The sequence below is a fragment of the Theropithecus gelada genome, unplaced genomic scaffold, assembly GCF_003255815.1.
Source record: "Theropithecus gelada isolate Dixy unplaced genomic scaffold, Tgel_1.0 HiC_scaffold_15884, whole genome shotgun sequence".
Taxonomy (NCBI): Eukaryota; Metazoa; Chordata; class Mammalia; order Primates; family Cercopithecidae; genus Theropithecus; species Theropithecus gelada.
In genome coordinates, this window is record NW_020257641.1 from 1,777,936 (window position 1) to 1,803,137 (window position 25,202).

At 45.0% G+C, this 25,202-nt stretch overlaps 1 protein-coding gene across 1 annotated transcript in view; it reads left to right on the forward strand.

Annotated features, from left to right (window-relative positions):
• The window catches only part of LOC112617150 (macrophage receptor MARCO-like), a 59,779-nt gene that overhangs the window by 20,120 nt on the left and 14,457 nt on the right, over positions 1-25,202 (forward strand). Inside the window, exons 2-8 of the mRNA XM_025373889.1 lie at positions 13,153-13,254; positions 14,104-14,328; positions 15,481-15,516; positions 19,613-19,720; positions 19,801-19,845; positions 22,652-22,696; positions 23,001-23,108. Of these exons, the coding sequence (XP_025229674.1) occupies positions 13,153-13,254; positions 14,104-14,328; positions 15,481-15,516; positions 19,613-19,720; positions 19,801-19,845; positions 22,652-22,696; positions 23,001-23,108 (669 nt within the window). The remainder of the gene's footprint in view (positions 1-13,152; positions 13,255-14,103; positions 14,329-15,480; positions 15,517-19,612; positions 19,721-19,800; positions 19,846-22,651; positions 22,697-23,000; positions 23,109-25,202) is intronic.

A 25,202-nucleotide genomic window follows, 5' to 3' on the forward strand; every position in this document is an offset into this window, starting at 1 on the left:
TTTTGTAACAGTACTATGCTGCTTTGGTTACTATAGATTTGTAGAATAGTTTGAAGTATGATAGTGTGGTGCCTCCCAGCTCTGTTCTTTTTGCTTAGGATTTTCTTGGATATGCAAGCTCTTTTTTGTTTCCACATAATTTTAAGTTTCTTCTAATTCTGTGAAGAATGTCAGTGGTAGTTTAATGGGAAATGCAATTGAATCTATAAATTACTTTGGGCAGTATTGTCATTTTCATGATATTGATTCTTCCTATCTATGAGGATGAAATGTTTTTCCATTTGTTCATGTCCTCTCTGATTTCCTTGAGCAGCAGTTTGTAGCTCTCCTTGAAGAGGTCCTTCACATCCTCTGTTGGCTGTATTCCTAGGTATTTTACTCTCTTTGTAGCAATTGTAAATGGAAGTTCATTCACGATTTTGTTCTCCACTTGCTTTTTACTGAAGATTTTTGTGTCAAAGTTCATGAGAGAGTTTTGTTTGTTTCTTTCCTTCTTTTTTTTTGGACTGCCTTTGATTTTTGTGTTAGGATCATTCTGACCTCATAAAATGAGTTATAAAGTGTTTCTTCCTTTTCTATAAAAGGTTGTGTAAAATTGATGCTAATTCTTCTTTAAATGTTTATTAGGATATGCTAGTAAAACTATCTGGGCCTGAATATTTCTTTTCTGGGAGTTTTTAAATTAAAATTTAGATTTATTTAATGATTATAGATATTCAGATTATCTATTTCACCTTGGCTGAGTTTTGATAGTTTGTGGCTTTTCAGGGACTGGCCCATTTCCTTTAAATTGTGAGCATAAAGTTAGTGATAGTATTTTCTTATTTTCTTTTTAATAGCTGCAGGATCTGTAGTAATAGCACCTGTTTCATTTCTGATATGGGCTCTTTGTGTCTTCTTTCATTTTAATTTTTGTCAGTCTTACTAGAGATTTGTCAATTTTATTGATTTTGTTCAAAGAGCTAGTTTTGTTTCATTGATTTTTCTCTATCTTCCTATTTTAAATTTTATTTATTTATATTCTTATCTTTATTATTTCCTTTTTCTGGTGATCAGGAATTATTTTGTTCTTTTCTAATTTCTTGAGGAAAAAACTTAGTGTGTTGATTGGAGGCCCTTTTTATTTTTAGTGTAAACAGTTTGTGGTATAAATTTTCTTTTTCAGAGCTGCTTTTGTTTTATCCCATAAATTTTAATATATTGTACTTTCATTTCCTTTCATTTCTAGTTTTTTAAAATTATTATACGTTAAGTTCTAGGGTACGTGTGCACAACATGCATGTTTGTTACATGTATATACATGTGCCGTGTTGGTGTGCTGCACCCATTAACTCGTCATTTACATTAGGTATATCTCCTAATGCTATCCCTTCCCCCTCCCCCCACCCCATGACAGACTCCAGTGTGTGATGTTCCCCACCCTGTATCCAAGTGTTCTCATTGTTCAATTCCCACCTATGAGTGAGACCATGCGGTGTTTGGTTTTCTGTCCTTGTGATAGTTTGCTCAGAATGATGGTTTCTAGCTTCATCCATGTCCCTACAAAGGACGTGAACTCATCCTTTTTTATGGCTGCATAGTATTCCATGGTGTGTATGTACCACATTTTCTTAATCCAGTCTATCATTGATGGACATCTGGATTGGTTCCAAGTCTTTGCTATTGTGAATAGTGCCACAATAAACATATATGCACATGTGTCTTTATAGCAGCATGATTTATAATCCTTTGGGTATATGCCCAGTAATGGGATGGCTGGGTCAAATGGTATTTCTAGTTCTAGATCCTTGAGGAATAGCCACACTGTTTTCCACAATGGTTGAACTAGTTCAGTCCTACCAACAGTGTAAAAGTGTTCCTATTTCTCCACATCCTCTCCAGTACCTGTTGTTTTCTGACTTCTAACTGGTGTGAGACAGCATTTCATTGTGATTTTGATTAGCATTTCTCTGATGGCCAGTGATGATGAGCATTTTTTCATGTGTCTGCTGGCTGCATAAATGTCTTCTTTTGAGAAGTGTCTGTTCATATCCTTTGCACATTTTTTTGATGGGGTTGTTTGATTTTTTCTTGTAAATTTGTTTAAGTTCTTTGTAGAATCTGAACATTAGCCTTTTGTCAGATAGGTAGATTGTAAAAATTTTCTCCCATTCTGTAGGTTGCCTGTTCACTCTGACGGTAGTTTCTTTTGCTGTGCAGAAACTGTTTAGTTTAATTAGATCCCATTTGTCAATTTTGACTTTTGTTGCCATTGCTTTTGGTGTTTTAGTCAAGAAGTCCTTGCCCATGCCTATGGCCTGAATGGTATTGCCTAGGTTTTCTTCTAGGGTTTTTATGGTTTTAGGTGTAACATTTAAGTCTTCAGTCCATCTGGAATTAATTTTTGTATAAGGTGTAAGGAAGAGATCCAATTTCACCTTTCTATAAATGGCTAGCCAGTTTTCCCAGCACCATTGATTAAATAGGGAATCCTTTCCCCATTTCTTGTTTTGTCAGGTTTGTCAAAAATCAGATGGTTGTAGAGGTGTGGTATTATTTCTGAGGGCTCTACTCTGTTCCATTGGTCTATATCTCTGTTTTGGTACCAGTACCATGCTGTTTTGGTTACTGTAGCCTTGTAGTATAGTTTGAAGTCAAGTAGCATGATGCCTCCAGCTTTGTTCTTTTGGCTTAGGATTGTCTTGGCAATGCAGGCTCTTTTTTGATTCCATATGAACTTTAGAGTCATTTTTTCCAGTTCTGTGAAGAAAGTCATTTGTAGCTTGATGGGGATAGCACTGAATCTATAAATTACCTTGGGCAGTATGACCATTTTCACAATATTGATTCTTCCTATCAATGAGCATGGAATGTTCTTCCATTTGTTTGTGTCCTCTTTTATTTCATTGAGCAGTGGTTTGTAGTTCTCCTTGAAGAGGTCCTTCACATCTCTTGTAAGTTGGATTCCTAGGCATTTTATTCTGTTTGAGCAGTTGTGAAATGGGAGTTCACTCATGATTTGGCTCTCTGTTTGTCTATTTTTGGTGTATAGGAATGCTTGTGATTTTTGCACGTTGATTTTGTATCCTGAGACTTTGCTCAAGTTGCTTATCAGCTTCAGGAGATTTTGGGCTGAGATGATGGGGTTTTCTAAATATACAATCATGTCATCTGCAAACAGGGCAATCTGAGTTCCTATTTTCCTAATTGAATACCCTTTATATCTTTCTCTTGCCTAATTTCCCTGGCCAGAACTTCCAACATTATGTTGAAGAGGAGTGGTGAGAGAGGGTATCCCTGTCTTGTGCCAGTTTTCAAAGGGAATTCTTTCAGGTTTTGCCCATTCAGTATGATATTGGCTGTGCATTTGTCATAAGTAGCTCTTATTATTTTGAGATACGTTCCATCAGTATTGAATTATTGAGAGTTTTTAGCATGAAGGACTGTTGAATTTTGTTGAAGGCCTTTTCTGCATGTATTGAGATGATCATGTGGTTTTTGTCTTTGGTTCTGTTTATATGATGGATTACATTTATTGATTTGCGTATGTTGAACCAGCCTTGCATCCCAGGGATTAAGTCAACTTGATCGTGGTGGATAAGCTTTTTGATGTGCTGCTGGATTCAGTTTGCCAATATTTTATTGAGGATTTTTGCATCGATGTTCATCAGGGATATTGGTCTAAAATTCTTTTTTTGTTGTATCTCTGTCAGGCTTTGGTATCAGGATGATGTTGGCCTCATATAATGATTAGGGAGGATTCCCTCTTTTTCTATTGATTGAAATAGTTTCAGAAGGAATGGTACCAGCTCCTCTTTGTACCTCTGGTAGAATTCACCTGTGAATCCGTCTCGTCCTGGACTTTTTTTGGTTGGTAGGCTATTAATTATTGCCTCAATTTCAGAACCTATTATTGGTCTATTCAGGGATTCAACTTCTTCCTGGTTTAGTTTTGGGAGGGAGTATATGTGCAGGAATTTATCCATTTCTTCTAGATATTCTAATTTATTTGCATAGAGGTGTTTATAGTATTCTTTGATGGTAGTTTGTATTTCTGTGGGATCCGTGGTGATATCCCCTTTATCATTTTTTATTGTATCCATTTGATTCTTCTCTCTTTTCTTTATTAGTCTTGCTAGTGGTTTATCAATTTTGTTGATCCTTTCAAAAAAAACCAGCCCTGGATTCACTGATTTTTTGAAAGGATTTTGTGTCTCTGTCTCCTTCAGTTCTGCTCTGATATTAGTTATTTTTTGCCTTCTGCTAGCTTTTGAATGTGTTTGCTCTTGCTTCTCTTGTTCTTCTAATTGTGGTGTTAGGATGTCAATTTTAGATCTTTCCTGCTTTCTCTTGTGGGCGTTTAGTGCTATAAATTTCCCTCTACATACTGCTTTAAATGTGCCCAAGAGATTCTGGTATGTTGTGTCTTTGTTCTCATTGGTTTCAAAGAACATCTTTATTTCTGCCTTCATTTTGTTATATACCCAGTAGTCATTCAGGAGCAGGTTGTTCAGTTTCCATGTAGTTGAACCGTTCTGAGTGAGTTTCTTAATCCTGAGTTCTAGTTTGATCGCATTGTTGTCTGAGAGACAGTTTGTTATAATTTCTGTTATTTTACATTTGCTGAGTAGTGCTTTACTTCCAAGTATGTGCTCAATTTTGGAATAAGTGCAATGTGGTGTTGAGAAGAATGTATATTCTGTTGCTTTGGGGTGGAGAGTTCTATAGATGTCTATTAGGTCCATTTGGTGCAGAGCTGAGTTCAATTCCTGGATATCCTTGTTAACTTTCTGTCTCGTTGATCTGTCTAATGTTGACAGTGGGGTGTTAAAGTCTCCCATTATTATTGTGTGGGACTCCAAGTCTCTTTGTAGGTCTCTAAGGACTTGCTTTATGAATGGGTGCTCCTGTATTGGGTGCATATATATCTAGGATAGTTACCTCTTCTTGTTGAATTGATCCCTTTACCATTATGCAATGGCCTTCTTTGTCTCTTTTGATCTTTGTTTGTTTAAAGTCTGTTTTATCAGAGACTAGGATTGCAACCCCTGCTTTTTTCTGTTTTCCATTTGCTTGGTAGGTCTTCCTCCATCCCTTTATTTTGAGCTTATGTGTGTCTCTGCATGTAAGATGGGTCTCCTGAATATAGTACACTGATGGGTCTTGACTCTTTATCAAATTTGCCAGTCTGTGTCTTTTAATTGCAGCATTCAGCCCATTTACATTTAAGGTTAATATTGTTATGTGTGAACTTGATCCTGTAATTATGATGTAGCTGGTTATTTTGCTTCTTAGTTGATGCAGTTTCTTCTTAGCATCAATGGTCTTTACAATTTGGCATGTTTTTGCAGTGGCTGGTATCGGTTGTTCCTTTCCATGTTTAATGCTTCTTTCAGGAGCTCTTGTAAGGCAGGCCTGGTGGTGACAAAATCTCTCAGCATTTGTTTGTCTGTAAAGGATTTCATTTCTCCTTCACTTATGAAGCTTAGTTTGGCTAGATATGAAATTCTGGGTTGAAAATTTTTTCTTTAAGAATGTTCAATATTGGCTCCCACTCTTTTCTGGCTTGAAGAGTTTCTGCTGAGAGATCTGCTGTTAGTCTGATGGGCTTCCCTTTGTGGGTAACCTGCCCTTTCTCTCTGACTGCCCTTAACATTTTTTCCTTCATTTCAACTTTGGTGAATCTGACAATTATGTGTCTTGGGTTGTTCTTCTTGAGGAGTATCTTTCTGGCATTCTTTGTATTTCCTGAATTTGAATATTGGCTTGCCTTGTTGGTTGGGGAAGTTCTCCAGGATAATATCCTGAAGAGTGTTTTCCAAGTTGGTTCCATTCTCCCCATCACTTTCAGGTACACCAATCAGATGTATATTTGGTCTTTTCACATAGTCCCATATTTCTTATTCATTTCTTTTTACTCTTTTTTCTCTAAACTTCTCTTCTCACTTCATTTCATTCATTTGATCTTCAATCACTGATACCCTTTCTTCCACTTGATCAGATCAGGTAGTGAAGCTTCTGCATGCGTCATGTAGCTCTCATGCTATGGTTTTCTGCTCCATCAGGTCATTTAAGGACTTCTCTACACGGTTTCTTCTAGTTAGCCATTTGTTCAATCTTTTTTCAAGGTTTTTAGCTTCTTTGCAATGGGTTTGAACATCCTCCTTTAGCTCAGAGAAATTTGTTATTACTGATTATCTGAAGCCTTCTTCTCTCAACTCATCAAAGTCATTCTCTGTCCAGCTTTGTTCCATTGCTGATGAGAATCTGTGTTCCTTCAGAGGAGAAGAGGTGCTCTGATTCTTAGAATTTTCAGCTTTTCTCCTCTGGTTTCTCCCTATCTTTCTGGTTTTATCTACCTCTAGTCTTTGATGATGGTGATGTACAGATGGGGTTTTGGTGTGAATGTCCTTTCTGTTTGTTAGTTTCCCTTCTAACAGTCAGGACCCTCAGCTGCAGGTCTGTTGGAGTTTGCTGGAGGTCCACTTCAGACCCTGTTTGCCTGGGTTTCACCAGCGGAGGCTGCAGAACAGCAAATATTGCAGAACGGCATATGTTGTTGCCTGATCCTTCCTCTGGAAGCTTTGTTTCAGAGGGGCACCCAGCTGTATGAGGTGTCAGTCAGCCCCGACTGGGGGCTGTTTCCCAGTTAGGCTACTCGGGGGTCAGGGACTCACTTGAGGAGGCAGTATGTCCGTTCTCAGATCTCAAACTCAATGCTGGGAGAACCACTAGTCTCTTCAAAGCTGTCAGAATGAGATGTTTAAGTCTGCAGAAGTTTCTGCTGCCTTTTGTTCAGCTATGCCCTGCCCCCAGAGGTGGAGTCTACAGAGGCAGGCAGGCCTCCTTGAGCTGTGGTGGGCTCCACCCAGTTCGAGATTCCCGGCCACTTTGTTTACCTACTCAAGCTTCAGCAATGGCGGACACCCCTCCCCCAGCCTCACTGCCACCTTGCAGTTCGATCTCAGACTGCTGTGCTAGCAGTGAGTGAGGCTCCATGGGCATGGGACCCTCTAAGCCAGACATGGGATATAATCTCCTGGTGTGCTGTTTGCTAAGGCCGTTGGAAAAGCACAGTATTAGGGTGGGAGTGTCCCGATTTTCCAGGTACCATCTGTCACAGCTTTCCTTTACTAGGAAAGGGAATTCCCCAACCCCTTGCCCTTCCTGGGTGAGGCGATGTCCTGCCCTGCTCCATGGGGGAGCTGCACCCACTGTCTGACAAGCCCTAGTGAGATGAACCCAGTACCTCAGTTGGAAATGCAGAAATCACCTGTCATCTGCGTCGCTCATGCTGGGAGCTACAGACTGGAGCTGTTCCTATTCAGCCATCTTGGAACCTCTCCAAAACTTCATTTCTAGTTTAAAATTTTTTTTTGAGACTTTCTTAATGACCCATGCATTTTATAGAAGTCCTTTTTTAAATGTTCCCAATGTTTGGAGATTTTCCTGTTGCCTATCCATTGTTGATTTTTATTTTATTGCATTATTGCCAAATAACATATTCTGTATGATCTTTTTTTTTTTCATTTTGTTGAAATTTGTTTTATGACCTAGGATATGGTCTATTTTGGTGAATGTTCCATGTGTCCTTGAAAAGGATGTACATTCTGCTGTTGCTACCTGGAGTACTCTGTGTATTCGTTAGATACTATCAGTCAGTCGTGGTAGTGTTTAGTTCTTCTTTAACTTTGCAGAGTTTCTATGAATTTCTGAAAGTGGGTGTTAAAGTCTCAATTATAATTGTGTATTTTCTATTTCTTTTTTCAGTTAAATCAGTTTTTGCTTCATGTATTTGGAAGTTCTATTGTTTGATTTCTTACTTATAGCACATAGTTGGATTATGTTTTTAAATATAGTTTGGCAATATCTGTCCTCTGATTTAGACCATTTATACCAAAAGTAATTATTGATATGTCAGGGCTTAAATTGGCCATCTTATTGTGTGTTATTTTTTCTTTGTTTCCCATTCATATATTTCTCTTTTCTTGCCTTCCTGTGGATTATTTGAACAAGTTTTAGAATTCCATTTTGATTTATTTATAGTGTTTTTTATTGAATAGCTTTCTTAAGGGTTTCTCTACTTATTGCAATATATATATATATATGGAAGTTATCACAGCGTGACTATTGCAATATATATACAGAACATATCAACATTTTACCATTTTGAGTCAAGTGTAGAAATATTACTTTCATTTATGTTCTTTAGCCTTCTCCACTTTTTAAATGTAATTGTCATATTCCCATTACATTCACTGAATACCACATCAGGTGGTATAATTTTTGTGTTAAAAATCTAATGTGATTGTTAAAACTCATGAGGAGAAGGATGGTGTAGTATATATCCCTATTTTTACTCATTCTATTATTGTCTTTCTTTTTTGAAATTCTAGTCTACTACATCATTTCCTTTCTGTTAGGGGAACTTCCTCTAATCATTCTTCAAAGTTAGTTCTCCCACAAAAGATTCTCTTCATTTCTCTTCCTCTGAGAGTGTCTTTCTTTCTTGTCCATTCCTGAAGCGTATTTTTACTGGCAATAGAATTCCTGGTTGACAATTCTTTTTCTAAAAAAACACAAAATAAGCTGCACCTCTTACATCTGGTCTCCATAGTTTCTGATGAGAAATTTTCTGTCATTCAAACTGGTATTCCTGGCCAGGCACCATGGCTCATGCCTGTAATCCCAGAGTTTTAGGAGGCTGAGGCAAGCAGATCTCTTGAGGTCAGGAATTTGAGACCAGCCTGGACATCATAGAGAAACCCCGTCTCTACTAAAAATGTAAAAATTAACCAGACATGGTGGTGTGCACCTGTAATCACAACCACTTGGGAGACTGAGGCACTAGAATCATTAGAACCCGGGAGATGGAAGTTGAAGTGAGCAGACTTCATGCCACTGTACTCCAGCCTGGGTGACAGAGTGAGACATCATCTTTAAAAAAAAAAAAAAAAAAAGAGGTATTCCTTTATAAGTAATGTACCATTTGTCTCTGGCTGCTTTCTAGACTTTTCTTTTTCTTTAGATGTTTAATTTTCTCTGCCTTTTTACGTTTTCAATTTTTTAATTATGATGTGTCTTGATATGGATTTCTTTGAGTTTATCATGTTTGGGATTTTTACAGTTTCTTTAATCTGTAGGTTTAGATCTTCCACAAAATTCAGAAAATTTTTAGCCGTTATTTGCTTAAATATTTTTAAAGCCTCACACTTTTTCTAGGAATTAAATGATATGAATTGTAGGTGTTTTGTTACTGGCCCACAGGTCTCTGAAGCTCTGTTCACATTTTTTTGTTTGTTTGTTTTCCCAGCTGACTTTCTCTGTTTTTCAGATGTGTAATTTCTATTGTTTTATCATTGAGTTCACTGATTCTTTCCTCTGTTACATCTATTACACTATTCAGCCCATCTACTGAGTCTTTTTTCTTTAACTGGTATATTTTAGTTCAATCATTTCTATTCAGTTCTTTTTTTATTGTTATACTGTTTTGGTGAGCTTTTAAAAAATTTGTTTCAAGAATAGTTTTAATTGCTCACTAAGCCATTTTGTTACAGCTGCTTTAAAATTCCTGTGGAATAGTTTTAACATCTGTGTCATCTCAATGCTGGTATCTCTTGATTGTCTCCTCTCATCTGAGTTGTGATTTCCTCTATTCTTGGTATGATGGGTGATTTTCCATTATATAATAGATGTTTTGTATAGTATGTTGGGAGATTCTGGGTCCTATTTAAAACTTCTATTTTAGTAGACAGTCACATAGTCACACAGTTTAGGTTTATTAGGTATGTTCTGGCTGACTTGTGTGGGCTACGGTACAATGACAATTTAGTTTTCAGAGCCCTGTCAGTGTTATTCTGGTCCACTTTGTTTACGTGGTGCCATTAGTGTTCTTGCTCGTCCCCTGCTGGTCTTTCCTGCAGGGCAGAAGGCACGTTCCAGTACTGGCTGGTTCTGTCAGGTAGGAAGTGAGATACATCAGGCCCAAAGGGAAGACATCACTTCTCTGGGTCTGCTCACTAGGCAGCCCAGTGCTAGGGTAGAGTGGGGACTCCTGCTCAATGTCCACTAGTGTTATAGTATGGGACGAGGACACCCTACCAGCACTACCTGCTACCCCAGGAGGTGGCAGACCTGGAAAGACTAGAATTTGTGTGCAGCCTTTTTTTCTTCATTGAGATCTTTTGCAGACTTGAAACATTATTTTTATTTCCCTCTGGAGCCACATTTTCATTGTGGGTCAGACAACAGAGCTGTCAAATATCTGAAACCTGCTTGCCTAAAATCCTTTCCCATACTTACCGAGGTTTACTCCAGGGAAGGCCATTCTTATTTACTAGAGGCTGTTTTTATCCTCTCATGTCAAGCAGCTCTTCCTCTTTGGTCAAACCTGATCCAGAACAGATGTTTTCTCTATAGTTTCTCCTCTAAGAGATGAAATGAACAGTGTAGAGGCTAAAGACTTCATCAGACTCTCCATTTTGTACAGAATGAGTTAGATAGGCCTACAGGCTCAACGTTCCCAGTTTCTAAAATACTTTGCCTCTATGCCAGGTGGTAGCTCTGAATTTAAAAAGCATTCTGGGCCTGGATAGCTATCCATGAACTACTGTCACAGCATTACCATACTCATTTTTTCTCATTGTGTCCTTACTCACATGCCTTCCACCATGCTCTGACCATATGGTTTTAAAATATCTGTGTTTTTCATGCTCGCTCCAACCTCCGACATCTCTATTACCTGTGTCTCTAAAGCACAGTTTACCTTTCCATTCCCATGATGTTATGTTTCATAAAATTTAGCGCTGTCCGAAAACAGTGCTGTCCATGACACTGTATTTGCCAATTTGCCATCCACCACCTTGTGTTAAATGTGAGGCTCCCTTCGTGTGTTACTCATCTTCATCATGATGGTTGCATGAATACTCGAGGCCCTGAGTTGCATTCCTGATGCTCTTTCAACACTTCTAAACTCTGCACATGTTCAGCACCCAAACCTCTGCAGCCACTCATTCATTCATCTATTCTGTCATCGTCTTCCCAGCATATTGTGTGCCAGATACCATATTGGTGCTGGAATACAACTCAAAGAGCTTCCAGGCCATTTGGAGTGACAGAGATATAAACATACACAATCCAGGGTGATCTGTGCTATGGAAGAGAGAAACAGAGTGATGTGGGAGAGCCAAGAGGGGTTCCACCCAGCCCAGAGGAACCAGAGTAGGTGTCCTGAAACAGGAAGGGCTCTACTGAACTTCCAAAGGATGAGCAGAAATTAGTCTTGTGAAATGGAAGGAGGAGAGCCAGTATTCAGGGGACATACATTGCCCCAAGTCAGAAAAATGCCACCAGTTGTCATCTGGCCTGGCCGTTAGTCAGGACCCATGTGGTGGTGTGACATGGAAGTGCAGCCGCAGGAGAGCTGGCCAGAGGGGCTTCAGGTCCCAGGTGGGGAGCAGTGAGCCCCCACTGATGGGCTGACAGCAGAGAATGACTTGGCCAGGTTATGTGTTGTGGGGCTTACTCAGGCTGCTGTGTGAGCCTGGATTCTGGGGGGCGGGGTGCAGAGGAGACAGGGCACTCCATACTAAACTGAGTATAATCGAGTACCGCTAGCTAAAGAACCAACCCACCAACAAAACCACTCCTCTCTGTGCTGCCAGAGCTACCTCTAGACCATTGTTCATCTGGGCAATTCTCAAGCAGGGCTTCCTGCTGTTCAGGGGTTGGAAGGAATATCAGCAGGGTAAACACAGGAGCTGCAGGCGATAGGAGAAGATCTGGGGTTTAAGTGCATCTGTCAAAATAGTTAAAACCCACCTGCCCCTATCACAGAAGCAAACATGGTTGGGCACACATCCCCTTGGGCTGCTTAATTATAATCTCTTTCCCTTTCAGATGTGCCCTTGGGGCCCATTTCAACTGGATCTTTCCTAGGGGCAGTGGTCTGTGCAGGCTAGTGAGGCAAGCTCAGGCCTTGGAGTGAGACCAACCTGGGGTCACATGCCTGCTGTGTCACCTGCCACCTTAATTTTTAACCCCAGTTCTCTCCTCTGTAAAGGAGCGTAACCATGCCTACCTTGCAGGGTTGCTGCAATGGTTAGAGATGATGTTGGTAAATGCCTGGTGTGGAATAGGTGCTCATTTAATGTGAGTGGTAGGAGCTGCAGGGCCTTCTGCATCTGGGACCCTCCCTTTAATACGCCTAAACAAGACAGAGTAACAGCTGACAAAAGGCTAGAGTCAGGACTTCCAGGCAAGAATTATTACAGCCTCTTTTGTAATGTCACAAACTGGAAACAGCTCATCAAAAGGGAAATATTAGCATGAACTATGGCTTTTGTCTCTAAGGAATATTAGGCAGCTAATCTCTCTCTACAAAGAAAACTAGGAAAATGTCCATGAAAATCTTTCATTGTGAAAAGCAATGTGTGATATTTTATGTTCTATGATAGCGTTTGTAAGATTAAAAGGAAAAAAGGCTGTCTCAGACTCTATGGGTTTGTAGGATTTCTGAGCAGGAGGGATGGGAGGAAGACCATACCCCAGAGTGCTAATAGAGCTTATCTCATTGGGTTAGGACCTTAGGGGGTTGAGGGATGATTATTAACCCTTGTCATGCCCTGTACATTATTTGATAAAATATATCAAGCATGTTTTGCTTTTATAATTTACAAATCTTAAGAAAAAAAATAAAAGATCTAGACATGAATTCCAGATCTGCTTCTTATATCCTAATAAGTTATTTAATTTCTCCAAGCCTCACTACTTGTTTGCTAAGTGGGAACAACCTTCCTCCTCCCAGAGTTGTGAAATTTAAACACATTAATTCATAATTTATTCCACAAATACAGATTGAGAACCCAGCAGGGCCAGGCACCATGCTGGGGCTTCAGTGGTGAACAAGGTTGATATAACACCTTTTCCAGCAAATGATATATGGCACAGATGTTTGCTTGCCCAGCCACACAGATGAGTGACCAACAGTGGCAATTTTTGCTTTGTGGCGAGAAGGAGGATCAGGGGATGATTTGAGGCTCATGAGCTTTTGGTGTCTTTCCTAGCTGACCTCACAGGGTGCCCCTGCTCACATGGAGTAGGGCCTGAAGCAGGCGGGGACTCCCTGTGCTGTGCTCTCCGCAGCAGCCACCTTCTGCCTGGCTTGTGTTTCAGATCCAAAGCCCAAGAGGAGAAATGGGGTGAACTTCTCCCTGGCTGTGGTGGTCATCTACCTGATCCTGCTCACCGCTGGTGCTGGGCTGCTAGTGGTCCAAGGTAAAGCAGGCTTGGTCCTGTGTAGTCCCTCCTGGGGGAGAGAAGTGACCCAGCTGGGTCCCTCAGATGAAGGGCTCAGGTTGAGTGGAGAACCTTAAGCCACTCCTCCCATCCACTGGGAGAGAGTCTCAGCCCCTGGCAGCCACAGTGATGAGAGAAGCAAAGAAGGTAGTGTATGTTGTGTGTATGTGTGCATAAGAGAGGGAGAGAGAGACATCGAGAATGCAGTTGGGAGCCTATGTGTCTAAGCAGTGAAAGACACAATAATTTCACACGGGGTATGCCACACATGTCTGACATCTAAGACTCCCAGCCTCTGAGTGGGAAGGGCTTTGCTGATCCAAGTGTCCATTTGAACATGATTTTACTTTTGAAGTATTCCCAATCTAAAGGTTAGAATCATGAAGTAATTCCATGAGCAGACACTGAAGTCACTCAAGAACGCTGAATGCAAAGTTGTCATAAACACATCATGTATATATTAAGATCACACACAAATGCTGCTTGCATATATTTATGTCAGACCAGCATGTTAGCTGTCATGCATCCACACCCAGAGCATGCAGGAAGGCCTTAACTGCCTGAAGGTTGGAGATTGATTATGGATGCAGTAGGCACAGCTTTAGGCCATGCAGAAATGTTTTGTGGTTGTGCAATATCATGCCTGAGTGTGGAGCACACATGGTCAAGATGTAGAAAAGGCTCTGTGCTTACCCTAGGTCTGACAGCACGTGGAATTTGTGTTTACAAATTCAGGGCCCGTAGAAGTTATGCACACATGACACAAGAATGTCAGGGATATGCTCAAATGCCTCAGTCCCTAAAAGAATGCTGTGGGGTGGGGCCCAGTTCTGAATCTGCAGGAGCGGCTCCGGGTCCTGGAGATGTATCTCCTCAATGACACTCTGTCGGCTGAGGACAGCCTGCCCTTCTCCTTTCTGCGGTCAACACACTCTGGAGAACGCCTGGCTCAGGGTGCATCGAGGCTGCAAGTCCTGCAGTCCCAACTCACCTGGGTCCGTGTCAGCCACGAGCACTTGCTGCAGCGGGTAGACAACTTCACTCAGAACCCAGGTTTGGCCTCCTCCCCTCTGGGTTGGGACTTCTCAACAGAGGTCTGGGAGATAGCCGGATCAGGAACCAGGAAATTAACGACCCTGTCCAAGCAAAGTGTGACCTCCAAGAGCCAGGGACTTACAGCAACAAATTCAATGCCAAGTCTGAACCCAGAGTCCCCAGATGGATCCAGAATGTCTAGGAGGGAGGGTAAAACACAGAGCTTGGGGTGGTTCTCTGGACCACTCTTCCACAGCTGACTTACATTGACATGAGGTTGGGGAGAGAGCAACTCAAGCCACCAAACTAGTTCAGACAATATGGGGACTTTGGAGGGAGGAGGACAACCAGACCTGCTGGGGGAAACATGGTGACTTGGGTGGTAGGACTGCAGGCTGGGGAAAACTGAGCCAAGGGTGAAAACCCCGGGAGTGCCCCTTCCCTCGTTGCTTTCAGGGCCTTGCGGCTTTACCCTCTCCTCTCTCAGGCTGCCCCAAAATGGGAAGAGCCTCGCCCTCAGACAGTTTGGGCAAAACCAGCTGCTAGGTGTGGCCCAACTGTTGTAGGGTTTACTCTGTGACACAGAGCTCCGGCCCCAGCAGGGTTCCTTGTTCTGGGCCCCATGTGAGCTGAGGCTTAGGAGGGTGATCCCATGGCTGGGTCCTGTGACCAAGGGGTACGCCCAGCATAGACCCAGGAGGAAAATCCCTCCAGAGGAGCCTCCCTGGGAGCAAAGATGAAGGCTGAGTGGGGGTGTGAAGAGGAGTAATAGCTGTGGGCAGATGAATGGAGTCCAGGTTCAGACACTCAGACACCATGGGAGTGTCTCTTCCTTGAAATGTGAAGGAGCTCATTTTGACCAACACGAAGGGGTTCTACCTCCTCACGCTGGTTTGAAGCAACTTCCTTTCCCCACTTCCAAGGCTCCCAGGGATCTACAGGTCTCAGGGTGCAGACCGCTAGTTACAGCTAAGCATCTGGCTCTTTCCAAGGACTCTTTCCCAAAAAGCAGCCAGGTGTTTGGCTCCTGTTGTCCAAACCCCCACAGTCTGATGGGAGTCTCACATGGGAGGGCTCACCCTCCCTCTGCAGAGCCTGGGCACTCTCAGCTGGGGCTAGGGCCAAGGGTGCCGCACAGCTCAGCCGTAGCTCACTCTCCTTCCCTTGCAGGGATGTTTGGAATCAAAGGTGAACAAGGCCCTCCAGGTAAGTTCATTTCCACTGACACCCACCCTGCTCTTTCCACAAAACCTCCCCAGAAGGTCCCCTTGGCCTCTGCCATTCTGGGTCGGGACATCTGACCCCAGCTTACCTTCCCCTGTCCCCACAGCCTCCTTTGTCTTCAGTTGAGTCTCCTCTCTGTTCCTGGACCTTAATTGGACTCCCAGCCCCTGGGCTATGATCCCCCTCCTTACTTAAAGTGGCTTCCTCTCTCAACCCCGCCCTTCCAAATCTAGCTACCTTCCAAGGCCAGGCCAGGCAGCATTCCAGCTGCCAGGGCAGCCTCTCTCCTGGTCTCCCATAAGCACTCCTTCCAGGTGACTCTTATCTACCACATACATAGCACTTCCCACCAGAGGTGCTGTGCGCATTTCCATGGTGTCTGACTCCTCTCTCCTACAGGGCAGTAATGATGGGAGGCAGGTGTCATGGAGGCACAGGCTGTGCAGTTAGGCCGACTTGAGTTCTAATGCTGGGTCTGGGGCTTACTGGCTGTATGACACTGGGTCAGTTGCTTAAGTTTTCTGGAGCCTCAGCCACTCACCTGTGTAGGAAGCAGTGGAGGTAATCTGACTCGCCTCACGGAGTTGCTGTAGGACTCAAGCGAGATGCTGTGCAAAAGCTGTCTGACAATGGCATGTGCTCTCTGAGGACAAGGCTATGGCTTGTTTGCCTTTTCTTCCCTCCTCAACCCACATGTGTTGTGTTGCACACACGCTTCACTCACAGCCCTGTTCCATTTCATCAGCTGAGTGGTTGAAATGTCCCCCTGGGGATAAATATACATGCCATTTTCTGAACGGAATCCTTTGGTGCCATAATATTTCAAGGACGGCCCAGATCACACTATTGACCAGGGAGGGTTTTGAGGCAACCTTGCAAAATGATGGAAGCAGGGACTTGGGAGACTGGTGGACGTACAGAAAACCCTGGATCTGCCCCTGTAAACTGGATGGCCTTGAGCGAATCACCTAACATTTCTGAGCTCTATGTCCTCCCCAATAAGATGGAGATAATGGTAGGACCTCCTAGGATTAGTGTCAGGATAAAACAATAAATGTAAACCTCTTAGTCGAGTGTCCAGCAGAGAGCAAGTACTCAATGATGTTCTTGCCTTCGTCATTATTATGACTATTATTTGCTATTGTTATTATGGTTGTTATTCTGTTATTCTTGAGAAGACTAAATGTTAATACTAGGAGAGCCTCCAGCCTGATGAATGCTGGCTCCTCTCCTTCAAGGAGGGGCAGTTTCAACAATTTCAATTGCTTTTGCTGACAGAATCAATGCTTAAACTTCTTCTCAACCCAATGGGTTCAGTACAACCTTCAAAATCTGCCTGTCACCCACCCTAGGCACAGTGCTGCCCATCTCATCCCAGAGCACAGAACATGGGCTCCCTCTGGCTCTCTCTTTCTCTGTATGAATATAGATGTGCGTACATAAAGAAAAACTCCAACTCTCTCTCTTCGTGTCTCCCTCTCTCTCTCTCTGAATATAGATATGTGTACACAGAGAAAATCTCCATCTCTGTCTCTCCATGTCTCTCTCTCTCTCTCTCTCTCTGTATGAATATAGATGTATGTACATAAAGAAAACCTCCAATTCTCTCTCTCCATGTCTCTCTCTCTCTCTTTCTGAATATAGATATATGTGTACATAGAGGAAAATCTCCAACTCTCTCTCTCCATGTCTCCCTCTCTCCCTCTCTCTCGGAATATAGATGTATGTACATAGAGAAAATCTCCAACTCTCACTCTCCATGTCTTTCTCAGTCTCTCTCTGTCTCTGACTTCTGTCTGTCTCTCTCTTCCCACTCTTTCTTTTTGTGCCTAGAAACCAGAGACAGGAAATTTCTTCCAGCAGCTGGGGCTATAGAATTCTCGGCTCCTCCTCAGGCACCACGTGCCTCTCCAGATTCCCCGCCCATCGCCCTTTCCCACCCAGGGAGGCTGTGTTCTCTCCCCTTCCCCATGGCTTGCCTTGCCTGGTCAGGGCTCCCAGGAGGTTCCTTGGCTGAAAAGGCCCCAGTGACAAATAGGTGGGCAGGGGAGGAGGGCTGGGTGTGGAACCCAGAAGTCATGGTCTTGCTGGAGGCAGCTGCCTGTGGAACTGCCTTCCCACGCAGGCTGCCTGGGACACAGTCAGGGGAACTGCTCCTCAGCCAAGCTTCAGGGAAGAGGATTGCAAAACCCACCTGTCTCTCTGTTTCTCTCCCCTATCAATCCTGGACTTCTTTCCTTCCTCCCAACAAAGATCTATTGAACGTTCCATGAGGATAAGAAGTTGCCATAGGCATTGGGGATCCAGACATGAAGAAGACAGACGAGGCTCTGCCCTCGTGAGCCTTCCTGTTTAGGAGGCAACCAATTTGGAGCCTGATGCAGTCACAGCCCTGGCCACTGCTCTGAAAGGATGGGGCAGTTCCCTGGGTAAGAAGGCAGAGAGCTAGCCTGAGCTGCCTGCAGGCAAGGCAGAGAGAGCCATGTGTGCAAAGGCCCTTGGGTCAGGACGGAGCTTAGTGAGTCAAAGACCACAGAGAAAGAAGGTTCATGTGTCTGAAGCACAAGAGCAACAGGATGGTGTGGGGAGATGAGGCTATGGAGGGGCAAGGATGAGGCAGGCCCTGAGGGCGCCCCTAGATAAGCACAAGCACTTTGCTTTAGGGTTTGTTGACTGCTCACACTAACCCCAAGCAACTGTTGGGGTTCAGAGGCACATCAACTCACTCAAGATGATGCAGGCAGGTTTGGAGAAGCTGAATTAGAGTCCTGAGCCTGAGCCCTATCCCTATCCCTGCCCCCAGGGGACCAGGCCACCACAGTGGAGCCGGAACAGCTTGCACTGCTCTTCCTGAGAAGGGATGGTACAGATTCTGACACTAATGGGCACAGGATCCTAGGAGCTTACCCTGAAAATCCCCTTCTAGCCTGGGAGTAGTGGGGCACTTTCCCTCAGAAGTGCCAGAGGCAGAAACCTCCAGCTTTGATCACCCGGGAGGAGGGACAGCTCTGCAGGGGAGGGGTCTTATCTCTGGCATCGTGGGGTGTCTGAGGTTCTTGTCCCTTCCCTTTGGCCAACAGTAAGAGCCCCTTTCACTGGGTTTCTTCCATGCGCCATGGCCTCTGCAGTCCTCCCGAAGACCATGTAGGGTGGATGTGCTATTCTCATGTACAGAGCAAGAAACCAGGGCTAGGCCAAGTGAAGACCCCTATCCAGGTCATGCCGCTCATCAGTGGAAGCAGATGTCAAACCCTGAAATGATTCTCTCTCCAGAGACACATCCAAAAGGGATCCCTTGCTGAAGTGAGAGGTTCTAGTCACCAGTTGGAACTCCATCCTTCCAGCCTTGTATATATAAAATGATAGGACATATGGATCCCACACATTGGATGGGATTCTACTTTGAAATAGAAAGCACATCACAGGCTTCACCGCCACAGTGTCTTGGCAATAGTGCAGGCTTTGCCCTGGGGAGACCTGGAATCTGTGGTCACACTCTAAAGGTGAGATCTCAGGCAAGACCTGGGCATCTCAGAACATCACTGCCCACCTTGGCGATGGGGACGAGGAGCCCTGTATGCCCCCTCTGGTTGTTGTGAGATTCCAGTGAAACTCCATCTGAAACTCCATTTCCAAGTGGTCCTTGGAAATGGTAGAGAATCATGTGAGTTCTAGAAATTATAGGCTCCATTTATCCAGAGCTTGCCATGTATGTTTTCCATGATTGTCCCCACATGGTAACCTCAGGACATCCATGTGTAACTAGTACACTAATTCCGTCTTACTGATGGGGGAGTTGAGGCTCAAAACGATAATGTAACTTGCAGAAGGTCACCCAGCTAAAGGGGCAGTGCTAATACCTGCCTCCAGGACTGTTTGACTCAGTGTCTCTCTTTTGCTTTCTAGGCCATGGGTTTCTTGCAGGAGAAACTCTGTCTTCTTTCCTTCTTTCCACACAGTTGGCTCATCTCCATGCTCAGTGAACGTTTGTTGAATGAATCACCATGTGAGTGATGGCATGGCGTTGTTGCCCCATCCTGTTGGCTGACTCATTAGTGTCTCTGCTCCTCTTCCTCAGGTCTTCAAGGTCATAAGGGGGCCATGGGCATGCCTGGTGCCCCTGGCCCACCAGGGCCACCTGCTGAGAAGGGAGCCAAGGGGGCTGCGGGACGAGATGGAGCAACAGGTACAGGTCTTTGTCTGTTGACCCTTAATAGTTTTCCTCCTCCTTCTTTGGCTTCACTCTGAATTCCCTTTCCCTTCCAGGCCCACCGGGACCCCAAGGCCCACCAGGAGTCAAGGGAGAGGCAGGTGAGTAGGTGCCAGTTGTGTGCCCAGAAATACACAGCAAGCTTCTCAGAGTGACTGCCGCGGGTTGCAGACTCAGCCCCCTTCCAGAGTCTGGACCTCGGAGGGGTCTGTAGGTGAACGGAGGTCTGGTGGGAGACCCCAGAGGGGCTGAGAGGCTGGGAAGCACCCTTTCTGGTGGCCAGAGTAGGGCCCTCAGGGGCAGGTATGGCTAGATGGCCTTCATCCTGGGTGGGGCTGGTGGGTGTGACTCCTACCCGCTCCTCTGTGTGAGAATGTAAGTCTGCCAGTGCCATTTCGGAAAGTTGGCCTCCTTGGTCCAACAGGGACTCTGTTGTCAGGCACATGCACCTCCACCTTGGACTAGCTCTGTGCCCTTGGGAATGTTTCCTGATGTTTCCAAAGAAACTGAGCCTCAGTTTCTTTTTCTGTGATTGGGGATGAGAGGGCTACAGAGGGCTGCCGGAGGTGGGGGGATTAGAGACGATGACCCAAAGCTCGTGATTGTTCCTGGGAAAGTATTAGTTTCCATTTTTTTAGACTGTTGCCTAATTCTGCCCAGCCATCTTATTAATATAAATGGGTTCACGGGGCCCAGTCAGAGAATGGGGGACCCAGAGCTGTCCCTCCCCAGCGACAAACCCAAACATCGGTTTTCCATTCCACTGTGCTCCCATCCACCCTTCATTTAGAACCTCCATCTTGCAAATTCCCCAAGGGGTCAAGGCTGCTGGGATGTGAAGATGCAAAGACATTAAGACCTTTACTAGACAAAGGGCAGACGAGAGGATTTACAAGGGAGTTGGGAGTAAACAAACAGGGCTCTAAGCTGCCAGGCTGCTGAGGCAGAAAGAAAACACCACCAGTTACAAGAAAGGAAACTTTTTAGAAGGGAGAATCCTCCAGAAATTGATTTTGGGAAGAAATTTAATAGAAGGGACCCCAAAGAGCCTATTGATCTGTGTCCAGCAGGGGGTTTTCTGAGGAGGATTTAAGCGGGGAGGATAGGCAGACCATAAGAAGGAAGGTTTATGGTGCAGTCAGAGGTGTGCACGTACATTCACACCCCACACACACTCACACTCATGTGTGAGAGCACATCTGTGCACATACTTGCATTCTCACACTCACGCACAAACATAATCACACTCATGCACACACATGCACTCATACACACGCATATACTCATGCACACCCATGTCTGAGCACACATCTATGTGCATATTTGCATTCTTACACTTACACAAGTACAATCCCTATGCATATGCTCACACACATTCGTAGACATTCACACCCCCCATGCATACACACTCACACTCAGCCTGTGGGGGCTTGAGCAGAACAAGCTCACTCAGAGGGGAGTGGGTCTCCCTCCATCCTCTTTCCTCTGAGAGAGAGGGACTCAGGCTAGGTGCCTGAAACTCACCAGAGTGGAGCCATTGAGGCTGGCTTGAAGGAAAAGCCAGAAGCCTGAGGAGCTCAGTCATTTCCTTCAAGAAGGAATAGAGCTGGAGCCTCCCCTTCTCTTTAGGACTCTGACAGGCAGGCACATCACACAGCCCTGACAGAGGGATCAGAGCAGGACTGTGCAATCACTAGCACTAAAACCAGGCAACCCCTTCTTCAGCCCAAATCCTCTGGAACCCACATACTGAAACAGATCCACAAAGCAGGCTGTTGTGCTTCCATAGAGAATGTGGAGTCCAGAGCCCATCTGCACCTTCTGCTTGGGCCCCACTGGTGTCCTCAGGAAAACTTTTGTAATTCAGTAACTCACTTAGAGCCTCTCTATATACACCCGCCTCCTCTCACTCCTCTCATTCCCATCCTTTTCCACTTTGCCTCCTGGATCCCTCAATTTCCCCTCATACTCTTACCGTTTCTCTCCCCAACAGATCCCTCCCTGCCCCTGCCCCGGCCCCAGGAACACCCAGCACCTCCAGTCTGTACTCCACATGCTAGCCTTGGATACCTGGGCCACATGGGTGGGAATCACCATTCTCAATTGCATTTTTGTCTTAGAGCACTAATTATGCATCAGCTGAGGACCAGGTAGTCATTACCAGCCCCATTTTACAGATGAGAAAATTGAGGTGCAGAATACTTAAGTGGCTTTTCCAGGGTCATCCAGTTTGGGGAGTGACAGAGCTACAATTCAAACACACTTGCCTGACTCTAAAGCCTTTCCTGCACTGCCATGCACGACATATTCCTAGGTGCTGTTCTGGACCTTTGGGAAGAGAACTGTCTTAGCCTGTTTTGTGTCGCTATTACAGAATACCTGAGACTGGGTAATTCACACAGAATAGAAGCTCATGATTCTGCAGGCTGGGAAGTTCAAGATTGGGTAGCTCCCTCTGGCAGCTTCTGGTGGGGGCCTTGTGTTGAGTCAAAACATGGTGGAGAAATGGAACTAGCTCTCTTGGTAACTAATCTAGTCCCACAAGAGCGAGAACTCACTCCATCTTGCCAGATGGGATTAATCTCTTCATAAGGGATCTGCCTCTATGACCCAAACACCTTCCCACTAGGACCTGTTGCATTGAGGACCAGGCTTCGAATACACGAACTTTTGAGGGACGCTTTCAAACCGTAGCAAGAGCAAACACAGCCTGGAACTGCCAGGGACTCTGCTGTTTGTGTTTGTGCAATCGTGTGTGTGTGAGAGAGAGAGAGAGCAAGAGAGAGAGAGAGAGAGATCTCCTTCTGGGCACCTTCCCAGCTAAGTGGATCTAGAATGTCAGCTGATTAAAGACATTTTAGACATTCTCAGACCACAGCAACTGAGCTCTTTTTCCCTTCCTCACAGGCCTCCAAGGACCCCAGGGTGCTCCAGGGAAGCAAGGAGCCACTGGTAACTTGTGCTTGCTCTGCTAGGGACAAATGATGCATTCCCTGAGGCACTGGGGCAGTTCCCCCCGACCTCTCTCCACAGCCCCACCCCAGCCCCAGAAGGTTACCGCCCACCGTACAGTCCTCTTCTCTTGAGTCCTGCCACACCTCTTCAAGACCACCCAAGAAATGAGCTAGCACATCCCCCAGAAGAAATCTGGGGGTCCCATTCCCTTCTCTCCCAAACACTTCCTGCCCCTTTGCCTCTAGTAGCCTGTCCCCAAAAGGATAGTGGGAGCCCACCTCACCAGCCATTCTCTTTGCAGGCACCCCAGGACCCCAAGGAGAGAAGGGCAGCAAAGGCGATGGGGGTCTCGTTGGCCCAAAAGGGGAAACTGGAACTAAGGGAGATAAAGGAGACCTGGGCCTCCCAGGTGAGGGCCGTATTGGGGGTGTTGGTGCTTGCCAGGAGGCCTGAGGGAACTGGGGCCTGACTTCTGTCCCAATGGGTCTATTCAGTGCCGAGGGCAGGGCAGTGCTCTGTCTATGGGAACCTCTGGAGCACCACATGTGGTCTCTTCTTCCCGGGTGAGCAAAGAGATGCAACGTGAGAGGGAGAACAATGTCATTCCAGGCATGACTATGGCAAGTCGGGGCACAGGCAGTGCTACGAGCTCAGAGAGGAAGCCGAGGGAATGAGGAGGGTGGGCCTGCACTGGGCCTTGGGAAGCAGGGCAGACTGACTGGCGGCAAGGGCAAGAGGGTTGATTCCAGGAGGGAGACCCCAGGCAGCCAGAATCCCCCACTGACTGAGGGTGCTATCTCTAGAACAGTGTTCCTCAAGCCACGGGCCAATATGATAAGAGCTGTTTGGGTGCTTGCTTAAAATGCAGGGAGGGCTCGAGGGTCTGTTTCAAATGCTCTGGACGGTTCAGACCTTGAAGGTCTGGGCACCAAACTCGGAGAAACACTGGCTTAGAGGCTCTGGACTTGACTGAGCATGCCACGCTCTCCACCTCTCAGCCTCCTGCAGCCATCGGGGAGGCTCTGCAGTGAATGGCAGAGAGTGAGGATTGTGCGGCCAGGTGGGCTTGGTTCCCATCCCTCCTCTGCACCTGGTCACCTGTGTGACTAAGGCAATACTTCACCCTTCTGAGCTTTAATGTTCTCATTTTAGAAAATAATGGTAATTAAATTAAAATAGTAATTAAATTAGACATATTTTACAAGACAGTAATAAGGGTTAGAGACCATGCTTTCAAACTGTCTGCCACATGATAGGCATTAAATATCTGATAACTAGTAATAGGCATCAAATACATGACAGCTAGTAATAGTAATAGTAATAGTAATAGTAATAGTAATAGTAATAGTAGTAGTAGTAGCAGTAGTAGTAGTAGTAGCAGTAGTAGTAGTTATCCCGTAAGGTAGAAAGGGAAGGACTTCAGTTTCAAGATCAGACAGACCTGGGTTCTGATATGGCTCACTAACTGTGTGACCTTGGGCAAATGACTTAACCTCTCTTAGCCTCAATTTACTCACCTAGAAAAGGGGACTAATAATAATACAAACCTTTAATGAGGATGAATTACTGCAGGAATATAGGACATATGAGATGTGTACCACTGTACCTGGCACATGGGAATTCCTTACAAAAAACTGGGAAGGCTGGCCCTCAAGATGACAGCCCTTAGCAGGGATGTGTCAGCCATCCTCAAATATTCAAAGGGCATTTGTGGGAAAGAAAATGGTCTTGCCCAGGGTGGTGCCCAGCAGAAGAATAAGGACCAAGGGACCAATGGACTAAGGTTTCAGGAGGACCAACTGTGCTAAGGCAAGGGAGGAAGAATGATTCAGAACCTGGGGTTGACCCCTGATGAACTGGGTGGGCACTGGTCTTAGCGGGAAGCTGACTGCTGGGATCAGAGGAGGGGCTGCAGAATTCTCCTAGGCTGGGCTGATGGGGGATACTGGCACAGGAAGATGGTTGGGCAGTTGAACTCTGAGGATCCTTCCAAAGCTGGAACAACATAGTTCTCTCTATAGATGGGAAAGGGAAACCCATACTTTCTCAAAGTGGTCCCGCCAGCCCCAGAGAAGGGGCCACAGCTAGGTCTTTGCCCACTGAGTCTGAGTTATGCTGCTTCCCAATCACCCTGTCACAAAGGCAAGCATAGAATCCACACCAAGACTCAGGCCTGGAAACGCTGTGTTCGGTGAAGAGAAAGGCAGCAGTTTGAGTTCTTCAAAACTCAGGACTCCAGCCCACTCCTCCTCTTGCCAAATTTCATTTCCCAAGATCATGAGATCTCTCTTACCCATGGCTTGCTCAATCCACTGCCAGTAGCTGGGCTGTGCAAACCAAGGGAGACCTGACCCCAATGGTGCTGAGATTTTACCTATTCTCTTCCTGCTAGTAGACAGATAAGCCACCAACTTGAAGTCCCAGGGGACAAGCTTATTTTCCTCACCATACTACTTAGCTACAGTTGGAAAGTTTTGAAGTCAGAGGCAGCTGTGCTTCCTTG